At 43.8% G+C, this 23,746-nt stretch overlaps 1 protein-coding gene across 1 annotated transcript; it reads left to right on the top strand.

Annotated features, from left to right (window-relative positions):
* Positions 1–2,782: 2,782 nt before the first annotated feature.
* On the top strand, positions 2,783–6,548 carry LOC149280405 (major histocompatibility complex class I-related protein 1-like). Its single transcript, XM_089500649.1, has 7 exons — positions 2,783–2,812; positions 3,686–3,776; positions 4,278–4,541; positions 4,996–5,271; positions 5,494–5,766; positions 5,852–5,959; positions 6,479–6,548. Exons 1-7 carry the CDS (start codon positions 2,783–2,785, stop codon positions 6,490–6,492), a joined length of 1,056 nt encoding a protein of 351 aa, XP_089356775.1. The 3' UTR covers positions 6,493–6,548.
* The last annotated feature ends 17,198 nt before the right edge of the window (positions 6,549–23,746 follow it).

The raw sequence follows: 23,746 nt of genomic DNA on the forward strand, positions 1-23,746 counted from the left end.
GTTGAGTCCTGCGGTGGGAGCGGGAGGCGTCCGTCTTCCCGTTCTGCTGCGGTGCGATCTTCACAGCTGAGCGTGAAACGCCGGCAGCGCGACGGAGTCATGGAGAGTGAGGGGCGCCGAGCGGTTGCTGAAAACTTCACGAGCGACCACTCGGCACCCCTGCCCGGGACTTGGATTAAAACATCGGGGGGGGGGGTTGTTTTAACTTTATTTAACATCCTCCATGTTAAATAAAGTAAAAAAAAACCTTTATTTAACATGGAGGATGTTAAATAAAGTTAAAAAACACAGAAACTCTCCAACATCTTGTGGAAATCCTTCCCAGAAGAGTGGAAGCCGTTATAGCTGCAAAAAGGGGCCCAAGTTCAAATTAATGTCTATGTATTTAGAATGCCCGTGGGTGTAACGGTCAGGTGTCCCAATACTTTTGGTCATACAGTGTATTTAACAGCTTAGAAAAAAAAACAGCCAACATACATGATGGTTTATGTGATTCTTCCCAGCAACAGATGACAGTATTTTTTCTTATTGGCTTCCTGGTATGCATGTGATTGGTCCATTTCCTCTCAACCTCGTCACAAAAAGTAAGTAACGTAAAGAAATAACCGAGAGAATGGATTCTTTGGTAAAGTTCCTTACTTGTCTTGTCCCTCTGCTCTGGCTTCCATCAGCGATATATTCGGGTGAGTAATAATATCCAGCATCTATCAGCGATCCATTCAAGTAATAATATAACGGCACATCTTGTAATTACGGGTGGATCGTGGCTACAGGGTGTGTGAAGGCTTTGCCAAAAATGAAAGTAATTTTTCTTTTTTAGTTTTCAGCTCCATTTTTTATTTTGTTTCTATTCTTTATTTTTATTGCCCTGAGGGGCAATTTGTTGGTTGTTACAATGTGTTAGTTTGAGGTTTCCCTAAAGGAATCATTAACCCTTTAAAGCAGATAAATCCTGTATGACTGTATTACAAACCCACGTAATGCGTATGCCACGGGAGTCTTAAAGGTGCTGTCCCACTTAGACAATAATTGCACTCCGTAGTATGTATGCAGCACATAATGTTTAGCAATTTTATACAATACAGAAGTCTTTCAGAAGTTATTCAGTATCTATGGCAATAATCGGTGACTGCTTATGTGTCACGTGACAATTAAGTGTTCCTAGCAAAAAATACAGCAGTACTAGCAGTGAAACAGAACCTTTAACCCTTTGAGTGTCTTTTCCTCATTAGGGGCGTTTTTCAAACAACATACGATATTCACAGATATCTACTTTAGGGTAAATCGTGCAACCGATCACATGATATGTTGGCAAAGATGCAAACAAAACCCCCTCACAATTGTCTAGGGCTGCAACTAACGATTAGTTGGCCAATTATTTTTTCGATTAATCAGATAAAAAAATAAATGTAAATTTTTCATTTACTTAAAATAATTTAATAAACAAACAGGATGTTAAACAAATAGCAGAATAAAAAAACTTTGATAAAAATGCATTTCTTGTTTTTATTTCCCAACCTGCCCCCCCCCCCAGTTATGCACATTTGAGCCCAGGCTTGCCACACTGCCTCCCAGATATGCCACATACCCTAGATATGCCACTCCGCCCCCCACATATGCCTTATATACCCTGTATGCCTTACACTCCCTGATATGCCTTATACCCCAGTATGCCTTATACCCCCCAGATATGCCACTGACACAATACTTTTATAAATAAATACAGGGTTAATCTTCAGTGCCCCAGGATTTAGATTCCCCTTAGTTTTCCCCCCTTTACCTCTAACTGCACCTTAAGTTAACTTTATTAAATTAATTAAATTAACCCTCAGTCCTCAGCATTAAATTAACCCTAAACCATAACTGCCCCTAAATTAACCCTAAAGACCCCATCAACCATAACTGCCCCTGGGTGGGGCCAATCATCAGTGTGACTGCAGGGAGGGACTGGGAAGTAGTAACTGCTGTAGGTGACATTGATTATGGTAGGTGATCGGATTATAAAATGAGAGGTGTTTTTCAGAGCATTTGCTCTGAAAAAAACCCATCATCTTGGCAACGATTTTCATTATCGATTATCGATTTTATCGATTAGTTGTTGCAGCCCTACAATTCTCTCTAATTATTTTCCCATAATATCCAAATCAAATCGTAAAACTTATATAACTTAATTTTCTTAAAAGCCCCCATGCCTTTTAGTAAATGTATCAGGAATCAGGGGGTCTAGCGGGGCATCTCTGGCCGTTGTTGCCACCTTCCTCAAAGACAGCTTCAAGATGGGTAGCCACTCCGGTTCTCAGAGTAAAGATGCTCCTCGGGGGTAGAAAGGTTTCCCAAATAACCGGACCTTTGGTCAGGAGACGACACACCAGACACGACACGACAAACCAGTCAAGACACACCAGTCAAGAGAACACACTTTATTGGGACGGGGCATAGTTTAGGTAACGACTTTACCAGGAGAAGGGAAATTAACAAACACAGGAAACAGGAAAAGGTTAACATAATTAACAGATAACACAACGGCAGGAATTACAAACAACATCGGCATCAGCAAATGGCGAATACACAAGGTGAAGGGGTTAAGTAGGGAAGTAGATGGTGAGTCATTCTTAATACAAATAGAAATGGAAACAAGAGGGCGAAAGTACAAAATATTACCATTTTACCCCTACAAGTCAATGTAACATCGCAGTCCCAATAACCTTCCTAAAACGGGGTCTACCATCCGTTACACTAAATATAGCCAATAGATGAGGTTGTACATACACGAAGACCGCACATGCAGCCCATTCCATTGTACAGCGCCACAGTATGTGATGGCCATACCTGGGAATTTCTGGTCTCCGGGTAAGTCAGTGGGAGCTCCCGCTGACGTCGGGGGCGGTCTCACTGATGTCGGGGGAGTTTGCACTGACAGCAGCGGGAAAACCCCCTTTTAAAGGGAAAATGTGTGGGCTCCCGCGACCCGGAGGATTCAGGTCTTGACTCGGAGAACCGGAGAAGCAGTGCTCAGCCGGCAATCTCCGGGTCAAACCCGAAAAGTTCCCAGGTATGGTGATAGCGCTATATAAACCAATAAGTAACACAGGTTTCATTTCTTAGGAAAATAGGAAATAAAACAGTCGTCATTTCAGTTACCATTCCCACCCGCTCCTTAATGCAAAAACACAGTTCATTCACCCGTTCGCTCCGATCTGTCCTTCACTCCTATCTGTCTTGCCAGGATCAAAGTGAGGAGATCAGTGCGAGGCTGTCTAATATGATATAAAGCAGCTCGATGTGGAAGCCATTTCCAGCAGCCGTTTATGTGTTTCCGTGCATGGAGGAAGAGAACATGGAAGTATACAGATTCCAGTCAGGTCCCATAGAGGTCAACAATAATCATCTTTTTGCATGTGCATGCGCCTACCCAGAATCCCTTGTGGTTGTGGCAGCACCATAAGATTTCTGAGGGAAAAAAACAATCCTTCTGGCTTGTCTGGTGTCTGTAGATGAATGTTTAATAATACTTCTACTACCCCTTAATTTTGAAGTGGAAGGGCTGCTTCTCTGAATCTTTCGGCTCGTGGGAGCGGGGTCCTGACACACCCACTCACCGCCTATTTCCCCTTTTAATGGGGGGGTTTCCTGCAATGTCAGCGGGAACACCCCCGACATCAGCTGACCTGCCCACTAACACCAGAGCGCAGTCCTGTCCGCGTCCCTCAAGGGCAGCCTCCGGGTAGCCGGAGCTCACAAGTCCCCAGATATGACCATCAATGACCCTTTCACTGGTCTGTATTCTATTTAAACAAACCCTTTTGTGTTTAGAGGATAGATCGTGCAATACATGTATTAGAAACACATCGTATGCTTATACCATGGAAGCAGCCATCTTTACTTCCTGCTCTTAGGAGCTATAGGATTATTCCTCAACGTTAAGATATCTCTCCCCTGTTAAGTTGCTGATTGTTGCTGGTTGGAGCAGGAAGCATTTTATTGGTAACCAAGGAACAGAACTTCAGAACTGGAAATTAATAATGTTGCTCCTGCTTCTCTATGACACAAGCTTCAGCATCCACAACATAAAGGTTGAAGTAAATTACCTCCAATAGGTAGTTTACATGAATTTAGGTTATCTTGGCTAAGGTTAGATACCCTGCATTTAATAATATAACATTTAAAGAATGTGGAGAAACTAATAATAAGGATTGGAGATAATCTGGAATGAGAATGACGCTTTAACTTCTGTCTGTTTTTTTCAAATTTATAACCATCATTTATTTTTCCCACAGAAAGTCACTCCTTGAACTATTATATCACCACGGTCTCCTCACCCCTACCCGGGCTGCCTCCGTATTCAGGTATCGGCTTTGTGGATGATGTGTTTTTTGGGAAGTACACCAGTGATTCCCGAAGAGCGCAACTCGCATTGCCATGGATGGCAGAGCGCGTGGAACCGGAACACTGGCAGATGCTAGCCCGACTTGGACAATATTATGAAAATCTACATAAACATTTCATGATGCAGTTTCGGAACCTTCACAATCAGACAACAGGTAAATAAACGTATTCACCTTCTTCTTCTCATGTATCAGCATTCTTTGAAGAAGAGCTAAGCATGCCCAGAATAATGCATAGTTTTGTTAATTAAGTCTCTTCCTGAAGAAAAGACCCCTGAGGACTGAGAGTCTGTAACTTCTTATTCCATGAACATCAGCCCACCAACTTTGGACTATACACCCAAAAAAATCAATATGTCTTAGCAACACGTCTGCTAACTGATATTCTACCATACAATCACAATGATTACAGTTGTGTGTACAATCACCGATTTATAGTAATATGGATGACACTGTGAAGCAGGACACCGCGGCACAAACCTCAGCAGAAGGTTGTTTTGATGGATGAGATGGCAGAGGTGCTATCGTTGTGCTTCGGAACATCAGACAATTTTGATTTTGTGTTCTGGAATATTAAAGGCTTAGCGGGTATTTGTTTTCTGTGGTGCAGGTATCAGCGTGCTCCAGGTGAAGTTTGCCTGTCACAAGCATGAAGACGGTGGCATTGGTGGTTACCTGGAATGTGCCTTCAACGGGAAAGAGTTTATTGTTTTTGATAAAGACAATTTAATCTACATTCCGGGAACCCATGAGGCTCAGGTCATCACAGAGCAATGGAACAATCGTGAATTTAGAGGCAAATACAACAAGTATTTGATTGAGAATGAATGCATTGCATGGATGGATACATATTTTCTTCACGGGAAACATGATTTGCTGAGAAAAGGTGGGCTCAGAGCTAGCGAAACAAACCACTTTTTCAAAACCTTATAACCATGTTCATTGAGGGCCCACTGCTTTGAGTGGTCCTCAATATTCTCAATTATCCTGCCTCATCCATAGTTTTTTCTTTCAGCACTGAACATTTACTGCCTGCCCCTGACATTCGCTATCCTTCCGCTGACACCAATCTTTGCCTCTCACGTTTCACTGTTCTTGCTTCTTTCAGTTCAGCCACAGGTGATGATTTCAAATCAAGATTCAGGTGGGGTCACGAAGCTCCTCTGCCACGTGTATGGGTTTTACCCGCGAGACGTGGACGTGAAGTGGATGAGGAATGGCACTGATGAGGTTTATTCAGACGAGGCCAAACAGATCCTCCCCAATACTGACGGCACCTACCAGATCAGAGCCAGTGTGGAGGTGACACCGAGGGAAGGGGACAGTTACTCCTGCTATGTGGACCACAGCAGCCTGGAGAAGGAACTCATTGTTCCCTGGGGTGAGTTGTCTGCTGACATTCCTTTCTGAGAACCATCCCTGGATATTTCACCAATTTCATTCTCTTCTGTAAACAGAACCCACAGAACCCATCTCACCCCATAGAGGGATTGCGCTCGCTGTCGGTGCCTCTCTTGTACTCCTGTGTGTCCTTATTGTTGTGTTTGGGGTACTTGCACATAGGCGCTTCCGTGGTGAGTACAGGAATTAAGTGCATTACATGTGGTAGTTTTAATGATTTTATTTATAAAGCATCTCCCTCCTACTCTCTATAGCTACATGGAATACGTTTGCTTTAGCAGTCACATGGATGATAATGTAAGGAAGGGCGGTAATAATCCCTTTCAGTAAACTTGTCGTTCAGTAATGTGTAGATGACTAGGTCTGCTTCAGGTGAAGTAACATTTTACCTATACATGGGTCTGGGCCTGTGACCAAGTTTAAGAACTTCCCCGGTGCCTATGGGCCATTTATTGAAATGTCACCCTGTTCATAGCTAAGCAGCCCACTTGCATCCTACATATGTGTGCCATTCGGGTATAAACTGAACCTATAACATTACTATTATCACTCACTGTTTATACTGTATATTCAGTCTGCCATTGACGAGGCTTTTAGCAGATGCCCAAGTCAGGTTTCGGTCTTGTTAGAATTTAACATTTTCACTGTTTTTTTACCTTTTTTCTTCTCGTCTGTCTGCATTCTGGTCACAGACTCACGGATATGAAATGAAGACCTGGGGGAGGCCACCTGTCTCCTATGCTACTTTGCTTAACAATGAGCCAAATATTTCAGAGGCAGCATGATGTTGGAGGCCTGAAGACTGTCCTTTGAGGTTGAGTCTGGCGCGATATTTGAATTCGCCTCCCCTGCTTGTGTGGTTTTGCAAGAGTGTGTGTTTTATTTGCCGTTCTAAACTGCCTCCCTGTGCGGGTTCCATGACCGTTTTGGCACCACCACTTGTATAAAGCAGGGCCTCATCATACGAGTTCCTCCTGGGACGGGACGACTGGATCCTGGACTGTGTTCCAACGTGAAGTGCGCACATTCAGTCCCAGGGCTGCACATATTGGGAACCCTGGTCTGCAATTCTTATTATTTTTAGTGTTTTGATTTCAATCGGTGTGAATTAAATCACGTGATATATATTATACGTAATCTTGTTCTAGTCAGATCTAGGGTTATTAGAAGTTCTTCAAATTATTGTTGATTCTAAAATCTCTTTCCCGTTATTCCTGTACATGTTAAAACTTCCCTTTTACTTCACCAAGTAAGAGCAGACAATGACCAAGCCATGTCCTCTCGCTGCTTCTGCTGTGAGGATCGTTGGTTCATCTCCCATAGTTCTTCTAAAACGGAAGGGTCCAAAACAGTGTAGGTACGATTAGAATGCAGCTTATAACTTCTAGAATACAGACAGTGATGTATTTACCTCTGGAGCCAGACCCAGCAGTTTACCCTCCATGGGGGGCATTCCAAGAACAGAAAAATAGCCTTTTAATGATAATAATAACACAAATAAAAGGATTTTCCACAAACGTAATGTTGAGTTTTGCATGAGTTCTGGAAGAGAAGGATAGAACACTCCAGCGAGGAAACCAGAAAACTGCTAGCCAGGTGTCGTTACCTGTGTGTAAGGTCCCCCCTTACCTGTGTGTTACCTGCTCCCTGCACAATAAAGATTGCCCTGGTGGGCTTGGCCAGTGGGCATATACCAAGAGGGGGTATCTGATCACTGACAGCACGAGGTCAGACTGTATTGGGGTATACTGAGGATCTGATTGCTGGGTATGGACGCAAGTATCAAGGAAGCTGTGGTCTGTGCCTCTGGTGTAATAAATGTCCTGTTAACTCTGCCTGAAACATTCAACATAAATCAGTAACTAACTGATATATATCTTAATGGGGAGGAATAAGCATGGAGTTTCAGTGAAAAGGCAGAAGGCTGCCTATATGTATATGTTACATAGAAACATCAAATTTTACTTTGGTCCTTGGTCTCACCCCTAGGAGCCATATGCCTATCCCATGCATGTTTAAATTCCCTCACTCTATTAGCCTCTACCACTTCTGCTGGGAATCTGTTTCACGTTTCTTAAAACCTCACCGCATTCAGCATACGCTTGCCCTTTTTTGTTCAGCTGTCAATTTCTTTGTTTTGGAGATATTAAGTTATAATGTCTGGCAAGTGTTCCAGGAGGGGGGGGGGCATGGTCTCACCCTACCATGCTGCCTATTTTAGGGTCATTTAGTGTATAGAACTGCAGAATGTATAGTAGTTATAAAGTTACTGATCTCTTTTAAAGTGACTTGAATCTTTGAGGTACAAAATGGAATTACTAATTAAGTTAATGCCACTTTAATAGAGCAACCGTCTGACACCCACTCTGTGTATCCAGTTAGTTTAAGGTTAATAAATAATGTATTTATTATATGTTACATGTTCCTATATGTTTTTCAGTCTATGATGCTGCACAAATGCATACAATGATTCTTAATTTGCTGGGAAACAAGGCAGAGCAACTCCCTAAAATAATAGCATTACGATTCGGTAATTCCTGCCAATCTAGTAGAACCTGGCAGCATATTACCTCTTCTGCGAAGGGCCTGGTCTGTGACATCATACCTCCAAAAGTCCTGGTTTTCACGAGACACAAATTTTTAGGCACTGTGCTGCTGTCCCAGATAGCTGCCCTACTGTCGCGGGCAGTGGGCAACATGTGCCAGTTGGGGAGATCCTCTGTCCGGGGGGGGTCAGTATACCTCCAATTCTGCCTACTTGACTTTTGGGCCCAGCTCCACCCCTTCATGCCTTCCACCCCTTCTTTCCTTTTTTGTCATCTTATACTGTCCTAGAATTTAAATTAATTGCGTATCGGAGTCCATTTTGCATGGAATCCAGTGTTTTTGTTACTGGAACGTTTTCTGTATCATTTAGCTCCTCCCCCGGCTGCCGTCACTGAATGCAGGAAGCATACTGCAGAATGCTTCTTCCACGCGCTACTTTTTTAGTCAACGGGAGCTAAGCTGAATGAATGAAAGCTCCAATAGCCAACAGCATGCTTGGTATCTGAACCCTGATGTTTTTCTAGCAGACATGTGCAGCTTTGGTGACCTCAATGTGCAAGACGTTTGTATTAATGACTCTTGGTTTCAGTATATTAATAACCCTGGTACAAAAAACGTTGTGAAACACGGTTATAATTCTTTATCCAACACATAGCATTGCAAGGACCACGTTCCTCTGTACATATCTTCACATCTAAGGCACTGGCAGTAGACACACTTCCCGTGCTGTACCCTCTTAGGATGGGTGAAGAAACACCGCTTCTCACGCTGCAACAGTGTATCGATTATCGAATACACGTCGGGAAATAATGTTTATCAGGTCCCAGCTATGTTGATTTTGGAACTCCAGCAAATCAAAAGCAGGGCCTTTCATTCCCTTTCATTCCCTTTCATTCCTTTTCATTCCATCACAGGGTAGGATTTTGCCTCTTGCAGGACAGGTCAAAAATCTTCTCAATACATTCTCTCAACCTGTTTGTGGAATATAGACCTGCCTGATTTATCTGCTGGAGGGAGGGCGCAAATCATACTTTAGTTACCTTTATTCATAATAAGCTTTCATATTTGAATATTTTGGAATCGTCAGACTAAAGAGCAGGGGGGCAACTGTAGCTGCATGGCTGCCGCTTCTTGCTCAGGCATTCTTTACCATGCTTACAACTTCTCACCCATTAATTATAGGTTTAGAATTGATTATGCATGACATATTATAAATTATATTATATAAAGTCTAGATGTATCCAGCACCGCATTATTTTTACCTGGGACTTTCCTGGCCGGGTCTGTTGGCTCAGACACTCCTAGAAATATTGCACCAGATTAAGGGCTGGGTGAGGAGGTTCTCCCATCAAATTATGCCAAATTCTGGTATATATCAGGCTGCTCCAGTTCGACCAGGCGGAGGAGCAACTGGAGACGGCAAGGACACCAGCGTATGAAACATGGGAACATACACGCTAACTGCGGTTCTTTTCATGGTCTCCTGCGTCTACCCGGTTTATTCTGGTAAGGACAACAAAGATTCTTAAACTGACGCTAGAAGAAGCCAATCAACTAATCATTTTTTTCCCATAAGTCTGCTGGGGGCTGAATAGTTGTGTGTAAATAAAAAATTGGGGAAATCTTCATTTGCCTCAGATATGATGGAGAGATAGACATTGGTTATTTCTTTTTAATTTACTTTGAGGTTATTATCGCCACCAAGACTACCGTTTTCCACTGCAGAAGTTGATCAGGAGGCAATTGTCTCCAAAATGCACGCTTCACTCCGTAAACATATAAAACAGATAATGAAAGCAATAGATACGTCTCATCATGGCACCGGCTAATTACGTGTATGGTAGCCCTTTCTGTCTACAAATACAGAGAATAGGGAACATTGTGGCCTGTGACATGCTCTGGCCTAGGCTAACAAGTTGCCCCCTGCGTCTCAGGGGTTGTTTGGGGCACTTCCCATAAAGGACTTAAATACTTTTGTTTAATGTGGTACCACAATAGCTAGCAATGAACCCGCTCGGGATGGTGCTTCGGAGGGTTGCAATGAAGGGTTATTCATCTGGCTCCATGGAACTCCTAAAAACCTTACACTTGGTTTTAGACGGATCTAAGAAACAGCGCTCTCAGGTCTCAGTCTCTTTTTTTAGTCGCAGACTACTACCTCCTCGGTGTCCAGAGAATTTAGTTTGGCAGTGGAGACCCTGGCAAGCGTCCGGGAAGGTGATGGGGAATGTATGTGTTTATTTGGCCCAAAGCCCAATGTGTATTGTTGAATGAGTTGAGCTGTACTCTACACCAAGCTCTTGTTGGCAAATTGTCAATCCACCCCAGATAATTGTGAACTTTTGTTATCTTGTTACCAGATTCTCTCTCTTCCCACAGGTAGCCACAGTCACTACTTTTTCACAACCACAATCAACCAGCCATTACCTGGAGAACCCTCATACGTCACAACACGAGTCTTGGATGATATCATTCTTTATCAGTATGACAATATAAATAAGTTAATGGAAGTCAAAGTTTGTTGGTTCAAAGCATACAATGGCAGTTTACCAGCGCTGAACAATCAAATGGCTAGTCATAAAAACTCCACGTTATCTCTTCTAAATAATATTACCAGCCTCCTGAATGAAACAGATGGTAAGTATCTGATGTAGTCGTTAACAATAATTGCCCTTTGTCTATAAAGAATATACTATACAATTAGTACATATTAGTCAATGTACTTTTTCTGTACAACAATCCATATTTAGATATTCTTCTGTTTGTTACCTTGGTTTGTTAATGGTTTCCTTCTTGGGCAGTTTTGCTTGGTTTGGACAAAGAGTTTAGCTTGGGGACCTAAAGTAGGGCTATGTTAAACACAGGCACGTCTTGGAGGTATAGAACTAGTGTATGCAGAACCGTAGAAAACATAAAAAAACAAGTTTGTAGTAATTTCATTTATAAGCTACATTCAAAAATTTGCTACAGTATCACACCGATATCTCAAAAATCTCAGTAAAGCCCCCAAACCATGCCTACAGTCACACCGTTACAATAATTTGAAATGTTGGGAGGTATGCCACTAACTAAAGACATTTCCGATAAATTTCAACAAATCCGTTATTTGTACTAGAAAAGTAATTTAATCCTTTAACGGCATTGGTTCATGGAAAATAGGTTTCTGAAGCTGTTTTGCTCGCTAACAGGAGTTCATGTTATGCAGAATATAGAAGGCTGTGATCTGCATGATAATGGAACCGTAAATGCAACATTCAGAATAGTCTATGACGGGGAGCCCTTTATTACTTTCAACATGGAAACTGGAAACTGGACTGCAGATGTGCCCGAGGCTCAGTATTTTGAGGATCTAGCAAACCAGAATATGACTGAAAATGAAGAAACAATCCGTTTGCTCACAGAAGTTTGTCCTGAGCATATAAAAGACCTTCTCGTCCTTCAAAGCACATATGCTACAAAAGGTTTGTAAAGTAAAGGAATTTAAAAACTCCACTTCTTCAGTACCAAAAAGTGTCTGTGATGACCACTGATATGTAACAAATCATCCAAATGTATCCATTAACCAAGTAAGAGTAGCAGTGGAGTTCAATGCCGCGAAAGCGCAGACTCCATTGCTTTCTACACCTTCCCCGGCCAGTCAGGGGAGATCAGAGGATCCCTCAACAAATCCATGATCTCCGCTGTCCGCAAAAGTGGGACATTGGGGGCTTCATCATCCATACAAAATCTACATCTTTACTATAAAAGGTAAATATTGGGGCCATAATAGTAAATTCGCTAGATTTACCTCTCCACCGGATGTATTGTTTTTTTCTTAGTTTGTCAATTCAAGTCTTGTCAGACCTGAATACATTTATTGTAAGAAGCGCTGTGTAAAGTGTTGGCATAAAAAACATAATAATAATAATAATAATGATAGATTCTATTGAACCTGGACCACATACACTCATTGTCTGGTTTAGAAGGGGGTTGTTAATTGGATCATATTGTCTCCCAATAAGAATCCTCCAACTTACAATAATACAATAATTCATTGCTTACGTCCAATATTGTCCCATATGCCAACATTCTACACCTGTATACATATAGTATATGTGATAAGTGTATGTGTGTGTATGATTGGTGAATGTGCGCAGTCGCATAAATGACCATATATAACATTATCTGTAACTCCTGTCTGGCAATGAACTGTTCCCACAGAAGCTCCGGTCATTTATGTTACGCAGAGATCCACAAGCAATAACATGATAACCCTGGAGTGCAGGGCGTACGGACACTACCCCAAGGATATCCTCATGGTTTGGGAGAGAAATGGGCAGCAAATAACGGAGGCTGACGCGGAGATACTGACGCTGCCCCTCACCGATCAGACCTACCTGTCTGTGCTTTCCGTCAATGTCACCACAACGAATGAGGACACATTCACCTGTCAGGTGACCCACAACAGCACGGAGCGGCCCATACGGAGCCAGTGGAGTAAGTGCAAAAATGGTACAACGCGTGTTGTGCGTCTATTAATAATCGTAAGCGCCTATTCACTAAACTGCACGTAAATGTCCATCTCTCAAGCTCACATTAACACAGACAGTGTGGAGCAAGGGAGAGATTTCCAGGAGTTAATAGAGGGCCCTGGAAATTATAGTGAACATGCGCATGAATATATGGAGTGTGGGTATTTAACCTTAAATGAATAGACCAAATAGTGTTTTAACTTTATTTTTTGGACATATTGACACCACAATTGTATCAATAGCACGGGGAGCGATATATCTCTCTCTCTCTCCAACATTATGTATTCTTTCTTTTATTTAATTCCAGGAGCAACCAATGGCTTTGCCAGCCAAGGCCAAGAGTTATCCGTGGGTGCCGTGATTGCCATCTGTCTTGCGGTACTCCTGGGGGTGACCATTGCAGTTTTTGGATTTCTTACTTGGCAAAGGAGCAGGAGGCAATGAGGAAAGAAAAAAAATAGTCTGTCTATTGCCTTATTCATCATCGTCTCGATAATAAGACAGACTTGGGTAACTAAGTGAGTAACACAGTAATGGCTTCAATGGCTTTTCAATTAATGGCAAAAATGCCCACTTTAAGCCCTTTAGGCTAGTTTAATGAAAGCCGGTGTATTGCATGTCGCAGTATAATCAGTTTTACTACCGATGAGTAGGAAGAATTTGAGGTTGGAATATATTTGTCCCGACCCGTATTTAGTCCGGTACAATACTACCTAGAGGCAGTCAATGTGAAAATTTGTCAAACTGTCAATCAAGGTTGCTTAGTGTCCTCAAGTAACACAGTTTATACCCCAAATGTTGTTTACGGAGAGATTTTTAATTTGTAAGATTTCTCATCCCGTCCACTGTGTCCGCGGTACGGCAGGCTTTGTTATCTTATTAAAATGCATCGTTCAGGGCTGCACAGGTGTCCTCCTCGGATCTCTAGGTGGTTCTATCTAAAGATGAGGCATCCAAGGACCTGAAAGCTTAAGTAACTTAACATCTTTTGCCTTGTTGGACTAATAAAAAGTATCAACTTTCACTAAAGACTCCATTCTTTCACTTGAGTTGCCATATAAAAATTTAACAAAATGCAAAGGTTTCTGCGTTGTTTTTTATGTTATTAAGTCTTCAGAGGAAAGAATAAAATGACAGCACCTTCAATCCACTTAATCGTCACAATGGTTTATCCAAGCTGGAATTGGCTGGGATGGAAGCACCATCAAAGAGTTAATTTTCCATTAGTCGATTAAATAAATTAAATAAATGTTAACCCCATCCTCTACCACAGGCAACCAGATGGGGCTCAGAAGAAAGCAGCACAGATGGCCTCCATACCTCCACCAAGATTTGTTCTTCTAATTTCTCACAACTTACTGGAAATGACGTAAGGAATATTGGGGGGGGGGGTATTCACCTGTACCTCGTGGTCAGTAGATGACAGTCTTTGAAGAGTATAAATGATTTTTAAATGCCCAAATTTTTTTTAGTTTTGCATTTTCACGTCGCAGGCGAGGACATGCAAGTTTTCATTCAACACGCGTGACCTCACTCGCAACATGTATCCGCATGCGCTTGCACAGATGACTGCGTGGAAAGTATCCCCCGACGCATCCGAGTCTAAAATTCAGGGTGCTGCGGGGCCGATGCTAATTCAGGACTCGGTATGCTTGTCCCGTACGCAGATGTATCGATGTAGGACAGCCAGGTGCTGGAGCTCTGGATATATTACTAGAAATAAAAGCCCTTATGTTTTTTAGCAACAGTTTTAAACTGTAATTTTACCAACGTGGTTAACCTCATCCGGTGAAAATACAATACTTTGTACTCAACCACGCACATTTCCCTTAAACGATATGGAAAAATATAAATATTCATTTTAATTATTACTTATTATTTCCTGTTTCATGCTGAGCGCCAGAATAGGATGGGACCGACCTTAGGTGCCACTTAAACGGAGCTGAATTTTAGGGGTTGACGGGGGTCACGTAACATTAAGTGAACCGCAGGTGCATCGCGGCTACATTGATGAACAGGCTGAGGCAGGGTGAGTGAGTGGTGCGAGCGTGTGTGAGTGTGAGTGTGTGGACCGGATGTTAATGTGGACAAGTGTTTTTGTGTATGTGATTGTGTATCTGGGTAACACGGATTAAACCAATGGAAGGGAATTAGACTTTTATGATGTCAGAGGATAAACTTCTATGAACAGGTCGCTCCGTGAAGAAAAACCCAAGGCTTATTTGGATAAAAAAATTGCTAAATAATGCATGTTTGTAAGTGCATGTACAGCAGCGCATGCCACTGTGTGTGTGTGCGTGTGTGTGTGCGTGTGTGTGTGCGTGTGTGTGATGTAGCTTGAAAATAGGCCAATATTTAATAAAGCAACTCAAATGTACACCCCGATCAGTTATTCTTATCTCTATTTCCTCCATTCCATTATGGCTTCTCGCCTCTTACCTTTGGCAACTATTCTGGACGGTACCAACCCGTGAGACAGTGAATGCTTTCTCTATCAGAGATGCCAAGGCTTCTGCAGAACAAACACACTGATTTCATCATTAGCAAAAATGTTGTGATGTAATATTTGTGCTGTTTAATCCCCTGAAAAACAGCTTGTGCAACACAGACCTGTACTCCGTCTCACATGGACTGAGGTGTGATCAAAGAGCCTTCCTAATTAAACAGCCAGGCCAGAGGGTCCTGAGTCAATCCAGACTATGACAATCCGGACGGGTCGGAACCGACTCCATGATATTGTTTCTGCCCTTTATTGTACCCACTGAGGCAAAATAAGAAATAGTAACTTCTACTGAAGGCTACCTTCATCCCTAACCAGGAATGGGCATCACGTTTCAAGCCGTCTCTGCCGCTGTGGTTTACCCCAAAAAGAATGGCTCTGCTTGTCAGCGGCCATTGAGTGCGTTCTCAAAAAAAACTAAACGCATGACCCTGAGAATATTTTGGTGGCCATAATGGAAAAGCTACAGGTTGGTGAGATCCGGTTGGATCTGGTCAACCAACCTTCCCCAGCCAACTCCACGAGACAGAAGAACAACGGAAACCCACCGGCCATGCTTTAAATACTGTCACTTAGTGTTTCGGAAGGTAACCCAATTTCCCATTACTTTCATTACCATTGGTAATATTTAGATTGGATCTTATCCCATTTCGATGGCCTCTTAACAAAGAAGCATCTTGTTTTCCTTGGCGTTTGCTCTTGCTTTTTGGACACGTCTTTGTGAATTTTCGAAAAGGGATTTTCTGTTTGTTGTCGTCGTTATTAATAACAGAACAAGTGGCAGGAGAGGGGCAGTTCCCTCGTTACAAAATTCTAGCTTGAGTAACACGCCAGACGGAGCCATTTACCGAGGGGTAAGAGAAGGCATGGAGCGGACGGCAGAAACTAGGACGAGGGACTCCTGTCTCATTTTTATGGCCATACTCATCTCTTGGACTTCTGCTGGTATTACTGATCAGTTTGTATGAAAGCCAGCATTCTCCCTGTCTGCTACTGACCTCCCATCATCTCATAATAACATCTTCTTTGTTACAAACTCTGTCTGTTCTTTTCTGTTTCTAATTCCGTCTGCCGCTGTCTGCACTGGTGTGTGTTAGTGTCTGTGCCCGTCTATGTTACTAACGCGATCTGATCTTGCTGGTTACTGTCTGTCTCTGTCCACGTTGGTTACGCCATCTGCTCTTGTCTTACTTACTAACTCTAACGCTGCTTGCTACTGTCTGCCCCGTCCCTCTCATTAACACTGCCTCTGTCTCTTATTAACTCTCTTGCCGTGTCTCTGTTACAGGCTGTCACGCTCTGCCTCTCCTACTGTGTCTCGGTCACTGACTGTCTCTTGTACTAATTCTCTAACTTTTCCTCCTTCACTTCAGAATCTCTCATTCTCTGGTAACGCTCTCCCCATCCCCCAGTCTCCTCGGCTTTTAATAGTTTCCTTGCCGTCTTGTATTCTTTCAGCAAGTCACAGTCACCATTACTTTACAACAGTGACCAATCACCAAGGCCCCGGCCATCCTTCTTACTTCACGACCCGAGAAATGGACGGTGTGGTTCTGTACTGGTACGACAGCCGTACCCAGCTGCTGGAGATCAGAGCTCCATGGGTGAAAAACGCTAACCTCAGTCTGTGGTCCATTGACATCATGGAGAGTAATCATCAGCTCATAATGCAAAACTACTTACGGGCTATAATGAACTACACGAACGCCAGCGAAGGTGAGTTACGAGTCTTGGTCAAGGGCAGCTTCACCAAACTAGAGCTTATTATCTGAGCCCGTCTATGGCTGCCTCCATCACCATGCGTTCCCAGATGGAGGGCTTAGACTCGCGTCTCCTTGTTCCGAACGTACCCCCTGTCCTTCGCTCATAGGGTATCATATTCTCCAGAAGATGGAAGGCTGTACGCTGCATGATAATGGGTCCGTGGAAAGCGTTCTTAGCGAGGCTTATAATGGGCAGCGTTTTACCCACTTCAACCCTGACACGGCAAACTGGACAACAGATATCGCTTCTGCTCAGTTCTACGTGGACATCTTAAATTCCAACAGGACGAATAACGAGAACCTAAGGGACCAGTTGGAGAAGAACTGCCTGGTAAACCTGGAGCTACTGCTGTCTGCGGGAAATGTCACGCTCAGCAGGAGAGGTATGTGGACATCACGCGGCTTCCCACCAAATCACGGTGTTTATTCTAACGGCATTCTCGCAGTGGTGTAGCTTTATATAACATTACACATAATTCTAGATGCCCTTTTACTGCATTATTGCTCTGGTTCCCGAAACTCTTCCTTTTGTGTTATATAGATACACTATATGGGCAAAAGTATTGGGATACCTGACCATTACACCAACAGGGACTTAGATTACGTTTTTGGTTTTCCTGTGGGAATTATTTCCCGTTCATCCAGTAGAGCGTTTGTGAGGACAGGTACTGATGTTGGATGAGATGCCCGGCTCACAATCTCCATTCCAGTTCATCCCAAAGGTGTGCGATGAGGTTGTCAGGGCTCTGTGCGGCCGGTCAAGTTCTTCCTCCCCAAACTCATCCAACCGTGTCTTTATGGGGGTTGCTTTGTGCGCTGGGCCGTCATCCTGGAATGGAAAATGGTCTTCCCCAAACTGTTCCCACAGAGTATTGCCCCAAATGTCTTGCTATGCCCCTGACTGGCGCTCTATAAATAACATTTAATGCAATTCTAATCTTCAGAAGAACCAATGCTTGAGGTGGCCCAGGAACCGACGTCTAATACCACCATGGCACTGCACTGCAGGGCGTACGGTCACTACCCGCGGGAAATCTCCATGAGCTGGTACAGGAACGGCCAGCGGGTACCTGATGAGGAGCTGGAGAGAATGACGCTGCCTCTCCCCGACAGCGACTTCTTGTCTTCATTATCTGTCAATGTTAGCCTGACGCCAGGAGACCTGTATACCTGCCGTGTGGCCCAGGGCAGCCTAAACACGCCAGTAACACGGGAATGGAGTGAGTACAAAACTTGGAGCTCATGCTAGCCACAGTTTTTTCTCCCACACAGGAAATTCGGCCCAGGCTGATAAATGGTACGCGAGGCTATGTGCTGAATACACGCAACCAACACGCTGCCGGAGTGTAAGAGTGTAGCGCGTGGACGGCTGCTGACACCTACTGGCTTACCGGGGAACTTCACAGGGTCTGTAGGAGGGGGATATAAACATGCGCGGGATCGGCTCATAAATCTAAGACGAGACCAATGACTGATTAAGGTTTGAGCTTTTGGACTGACCACGATAAATTACCCCCGGCACTTTAAGGCCAGCAGGTCACCAATTACATAGTTGTGGCTCCACACTGTAGCACCCCATCAGGTGTGTGGAGCAATGGCAGCCAGCGTCTCACCGGGCATTCATGTAGTGCGCCAGACGGCTAGTCCGGGCCTGTCTATTGTCCACTGGCATACAGAACTGTCTCATCTACGCGCACTCTCGAGACTGCTCTCTCTCTCTCATACCTGTACATATGTGCATTCCCTCTCTCTCCTATGCATATAGATTGCGTAGACTAATACTTATATAAGTTATACATCTCTCACGTAGAAGTGCCGGCGCTCTCTCCAGGGTCCGGCTGGTTACAGACCGGCGGCGTCTCCGTTGGGATGGTCATTGCGTTCACGCTTCTGGCTGTGCTGTTGGTATCGATCACAGTCTTTGCTCTGCTGGCCGGGGAGAAATTCAGAAGAGGTAACGCGTCTCTGATACAGTTTGAAAGATACATCCCATGTTTGTTATAGAAAACGTGTACTTATCATATGGAACCTTGTAGCCTCTCCGTGCATCTCTTTCATTGTCCCCCAACTCATTCTGGATACCATTTCACTATTACAACTCACCACGTTGTAGGGCTCCTGTCCTGTACGCCATAATAAGTCTTTATGACCTCTGTTTCTGAATACACCAGCTGTAGTCCTTCCTTATTACTCGCTGCTAAAAGAATTGGTTTGTTAATCTATTTTCTCTTCATTTCTCACAGAGAGAACGCTGGGCGAGATTTTAGTAAACTCTTGAATTCGTTGGATGTCATCATTATGAACTGCGCAAAAAATGACCTCATCAAATACAAAGAGAAATTAAATTACTAAATACAAGATCTCCTTTAGGGGCTCTTCAAAGTATCAGTACTCAGTACTCCATCTGCTTCATGGGTTCAGAATCAAGGGGTGAGAGTTTCACGGAAAAGTGGTGGGGGCTGCAAGAGGTAGGAGGGTCATCTCTTCAATATATCAGCACCCTGTAATATCTGCAATATATCAGCACCCTGTAATATCTGCAATATATCAGCACCCTGTAATATCTGCAATATATCAGCACCCTTTAATATCTACAATGTATCAGCACCCTGTAATATATCAGCACCCTGTAATATCTGCAATATATCAGATTACGTTCGATTTTAAAAATATCACAATGACCAAACAACAAACAGATGAAAATTAATTTAATAGAAAATTAATTTCTTTTACCAAATGTTTTTCAAAATGAAATAAATGTAATATTAAAATCTACCTGTAGCTTGTAGTTTTGGCAATCGCCGTTAACATTTGTTTAAATGTGAGCTCCTGGAAGCTGAGAGCCGTGTTCCTGAGTCACGGGTTCCTCATTACGTCTTGGTCTTGTTAGACCCCCTCTGAGTGTTTGCTGTGTGGGTGCTGCAGGAGTGTTTGATTATTTAAGGTGCCTTCACTCCAAGGCATCAGATTTTTCACATGTAGCTACCACTAGTGTCCACTAGATGTCACAACAGAAACGAAAATGACTGAAAGATTCACCAGAAATGTAACAGAATGTGACTATTATTATTCTTTTGAAACTATTTATATTGCGCCATCGTATCCCACAGCTGACATGTCTATTCACATTTCTGCGATGTCCGCCTTGGAAATGCAGACATCTCTCCCTGTCTCCTAGGCTTGCGGGAGATGTGTTCAACAAAATGCATCTCCTGCTGTCTGCGCCCACGTAGTCTACTCAGCGGCAGTAAGCGCCAGTGCTGGCTCTGAAAGGGTTATTGGGTGTCTAGCGAGACATGATCAGGTGAGCGTGAGGCGCTATCATATAGCGCCCCCCTGGGCAATTGCCTGTAAACAGGACCGCGGATGGGTGTTGGGCTGCAGCTCTAGAGCTGCGTCCTCTCCTAAAAGTAATTATGCGTATTGAAGCACTTACACAGGGGTGTTTAATAAGCATTCTTCATGGGACAGTGAGGTGAAAGAGTCAAAAATTGGCAGTGCGCAATCCCATCCATGACCACTGGGTGTCACCCTGGCAGCAAACAATTTAACCAAAGAGGGGGGGAATTATTCATTGTTTTGTTTCATTGAGTATTTTATAGTCTAAATGTAGCGTTTCCTTCCCCTGACGTAACGCCCCCCATGTTTACGCCGTCTCCCTGCTACATTTTACGTCTCGCGTGCTGCTGCCAAGGAAATTGGCGAGTGGGTGTGAAGTCACGCTCAGCGCCCACCGGATGTCAAGTGCGGGACAGGAGATGAAGTACCATAATTCAATATAATAAAAATCTATCATGAAAATAAAAAAAGCGGATCTGGTCACTGAAGGCCTTGTTTAGGAGTAGGCCTGAACCGAGGCCAACAGGGCCACACACTAACCCTGGTTCTGCAGCATGTGGCCCCTGGCTTCTATAGCTGTCCACATGGTACATGAGGGGAAAACCATAGCGTGTGGCCGCACATGTCCAGCTGTCACCATCAGGCGGCTTGTGGCTTTAAAGCGCCAGCCCGGCCCTCTTAACACTAGAGCGGTGAAAGTCTCTGCTGATTGCCTCAGCTTTCTGCTGACATCATCAGTGTGCGTCTGCAGACCATCCGCTGTCACGCGGCTACAGATTTACTTTCATTCCCAGTTTCTTAAAATCCTGAAGGGAAGTGGGGAAAAAAAGTGGAAAAAAGTTTTTTTAAAAAAGGTTACTTATAGAGAATGCATGCTGCTAGGTTGCAATACAATCAGTGATGCCCTGCATAATGCATTATAAGAATCCCAGGCTAAATTAGCAATCTGTTTTTTTTTGGAATAAAACAATCACCCTTGCATAATAACCGGCATTAGCAGCCTTTTAATTGAAAAGCAAAACAAATCCACCACGTAAAATGACCCTCCACCTTAGATGACTTGCCATCTTGGATGGGGCAGGGCAGCCACACAACCTGCCATCTTGGATGGGGCTGGACAGCCACATAATCTGCCATCTTGGATGTGGCAATAGTACAATGAGTTCACCATCTCAGACAGAGAGTATAATACAAAACACGGGTAGCTGAGGGTAGGTGTGGAAGAGACATCCAGGGTTTTCCTGATTTTCTTCACAGGTTGAAGTTGTTTCATTAATTGCCAAACCAACGTTGTCAGGAAGAACAAAAGTCTCGCTGCAAGAACGTCTTACTTATAAACAGGTATTTGGATGATATAATAAGTGCAAACATATATCGCAGGGAACACGCGTTGATGTATATTCAGTGTGTTTTGGGGAAAGCAGTTTTTATGCCTCAAGCATTATTTCCATGTTTGGCTGCGGAATAAAATAGATTTAGCAGCTAAAGGTAATTCATTGGGATTAAACGTGGCTATTTAATATAATTGATATATGCGGCCTGCATTGCAACTTTGAATTTAATGCAGATGTAATGATTTTAGATGTAATGTTACGATGTTTTACTTTACTTAAAATTATATAGATAAGTGGAACGGCCTCCCAGCAGAAGTGGTTGGTGTTAACACATTGGGGGAATTTAAACATGCAGTGGATAGGCATACGGTGGTGTCCCCTCTGTAAATGCATGGAGAAATTCTGCAAAATCCCCCGCATGCATTTGCCCCTTTCCCCTGCCGCCATGCACGGGTTGTATGACAGAACTCATCTCCTGCCACGTGATATATTTACTGCCGCTCATGTGCAGACAGTGCTCCCACTGGGAGTGTTTTCCTGTCACTGATTGGCTGCTTCAAGAAATGGAGGCCACCGTGGGGGCATTCGGCTGCATCTCTGGAGCTGCAGCTTCTCATAAAGGTAAATAATCTATTTGTTTTTAAGAATAGCATATTAATGTATTTACAAAAGACTTTGTTCAGGAGTCTGCCTGGGACACCGGGGGACCCTTTAATGAATTGGGGCAATATATTTGTCCCTGCAAACAAAACACTCTCCACTCAGTTTAACGGGGAATGTCTGTCTCTCTGTCTGTCTGTCTGTCTGTCTCTCTGTTTCTCTGTCTGTCTGTTTGTCTCTCTCCTGTAGCTATGCTGTCTCGCCAGCGATCCACTTGTTTCCTCTTGGAGAACAATCGAGTGCAAGGGTCTGACTTTGTTGAAATGCTCCGTCTCATTGGTTACCCGGGCGCCAGCGGCCTAAAGGGTGAGGATTTTGACTGGCTTTGCGAGGGCAATGAAGAAGTCGAGCAGTTTCTTGGCTGGCTCTGCGGGGTGGTGGACCAACGCAATGCCTTGAGCGATGAGCAGCTGGAGGCGTACAATGATCTTCTGGCTTCCGGGAAGCCGCTTCTTCAAGCGGACGAACTACAGAGCCTCTGCAGGAGGGAAGGAGGGGATGTTGGAGACTTGGATTTGGAAGAGCGTAAAACTTTGGATGAACTGGAAGCTGAGGTGCAAAGCCTCAGGAACCTAAAAACCCACAGACTGCGGACCCGCAACAAGTTGGAATCGTTGGGGTTGACGTTCCGCTGCAGCCACCTCTCGCTGGAGAAGTCTGAAAAGGAAGAGGAGAAAAATCTGATTCACATCAAAGAGGGGCTGGCGTCCCTGAACACCAAGTGCAAAGCCGCACTGACGAGGCTGAGAGAAGTCGTAAAAGAGCTTGGAGAGCTTCACTCTCCTTTGGTGGCTCCTAAACTCTTCCTGTCTTTGCTTGACCTGGGAGGTCACATAGACCTCGAGAACACATGTTGGGGGCAGGTGGAAAATCTTTCAAAGGAGCTGCTGCCTGGTAGAAACGAAGAGAGGGAACAGAAAAAGAGATTAAAGAGAGAAATAGAAGCGGAAGGCGAGAGGGTTAGAACCGCATGGGCATCTCAGAGGGTACAGCTCAGCCTGACGCTGGGGACCTTGCATGGTAAAGAGGAGGCATTCAACTGGGTTCACAGGACTAGAGAGGAGCAGGTGAGAGATCTCCACAATACGCTTTGTTACTCGTTATTCTAGAACTATCGTTATCGTAAATGCAAAATAGCAGCCTTTGTATTATTTATGGGATTTTTTAAATCATTTATTTGTTCTTCAGCTGTGGGATCCTCAACAGGTCCCTTCCCTAGAAAGAGAGATTCAGTCCTTGGAAGCAGAGGTGGAAGCCTTGCAGACACAAAGACTGCCTTCTCTGGTTTGTGAAGCCTCCCTGGGGC

This window comes from Sceloporus occidentalis, unplaced genomic scaffold (genome assembly GCF_023333645.1).
Source record: "Sceloporus occidentalis isolate IW3139 unplaced genomic scaffold, rSceOcc1.0.p SCAF_157, whole genome shotgun sequence".
In the NCBI taxonomy this organism is placed as follows: domain Eukaryota; kingdom Metazoa; phylum Chordata; class Lepidosauria; order Squamata; family Phrynosomatidae; genus Sceloporus; species Sceloporus occidentalis.

Coding starts and splice junctions, on each gene's coding strand:
- LOC149280405 (XM_089500649.1), top strand. CDS start 2,783: ATGCAGCCCATTCCATTGTACAGCGCCACA. Junction 4,542..4,995: donor CCTTCACAATCAGACAACAG/GTAAATAAACGT, acceptor TCTGTGGTGCAG/GTATCAGCGTGCTCCAGGTG. Junction 5,767..5,851: donor GGAACTCATTGTTCCCTGGG/GTGAGTTGTCTG, acceptor CAGAACCCACAG/AACCCATCTCACCCCATAGA.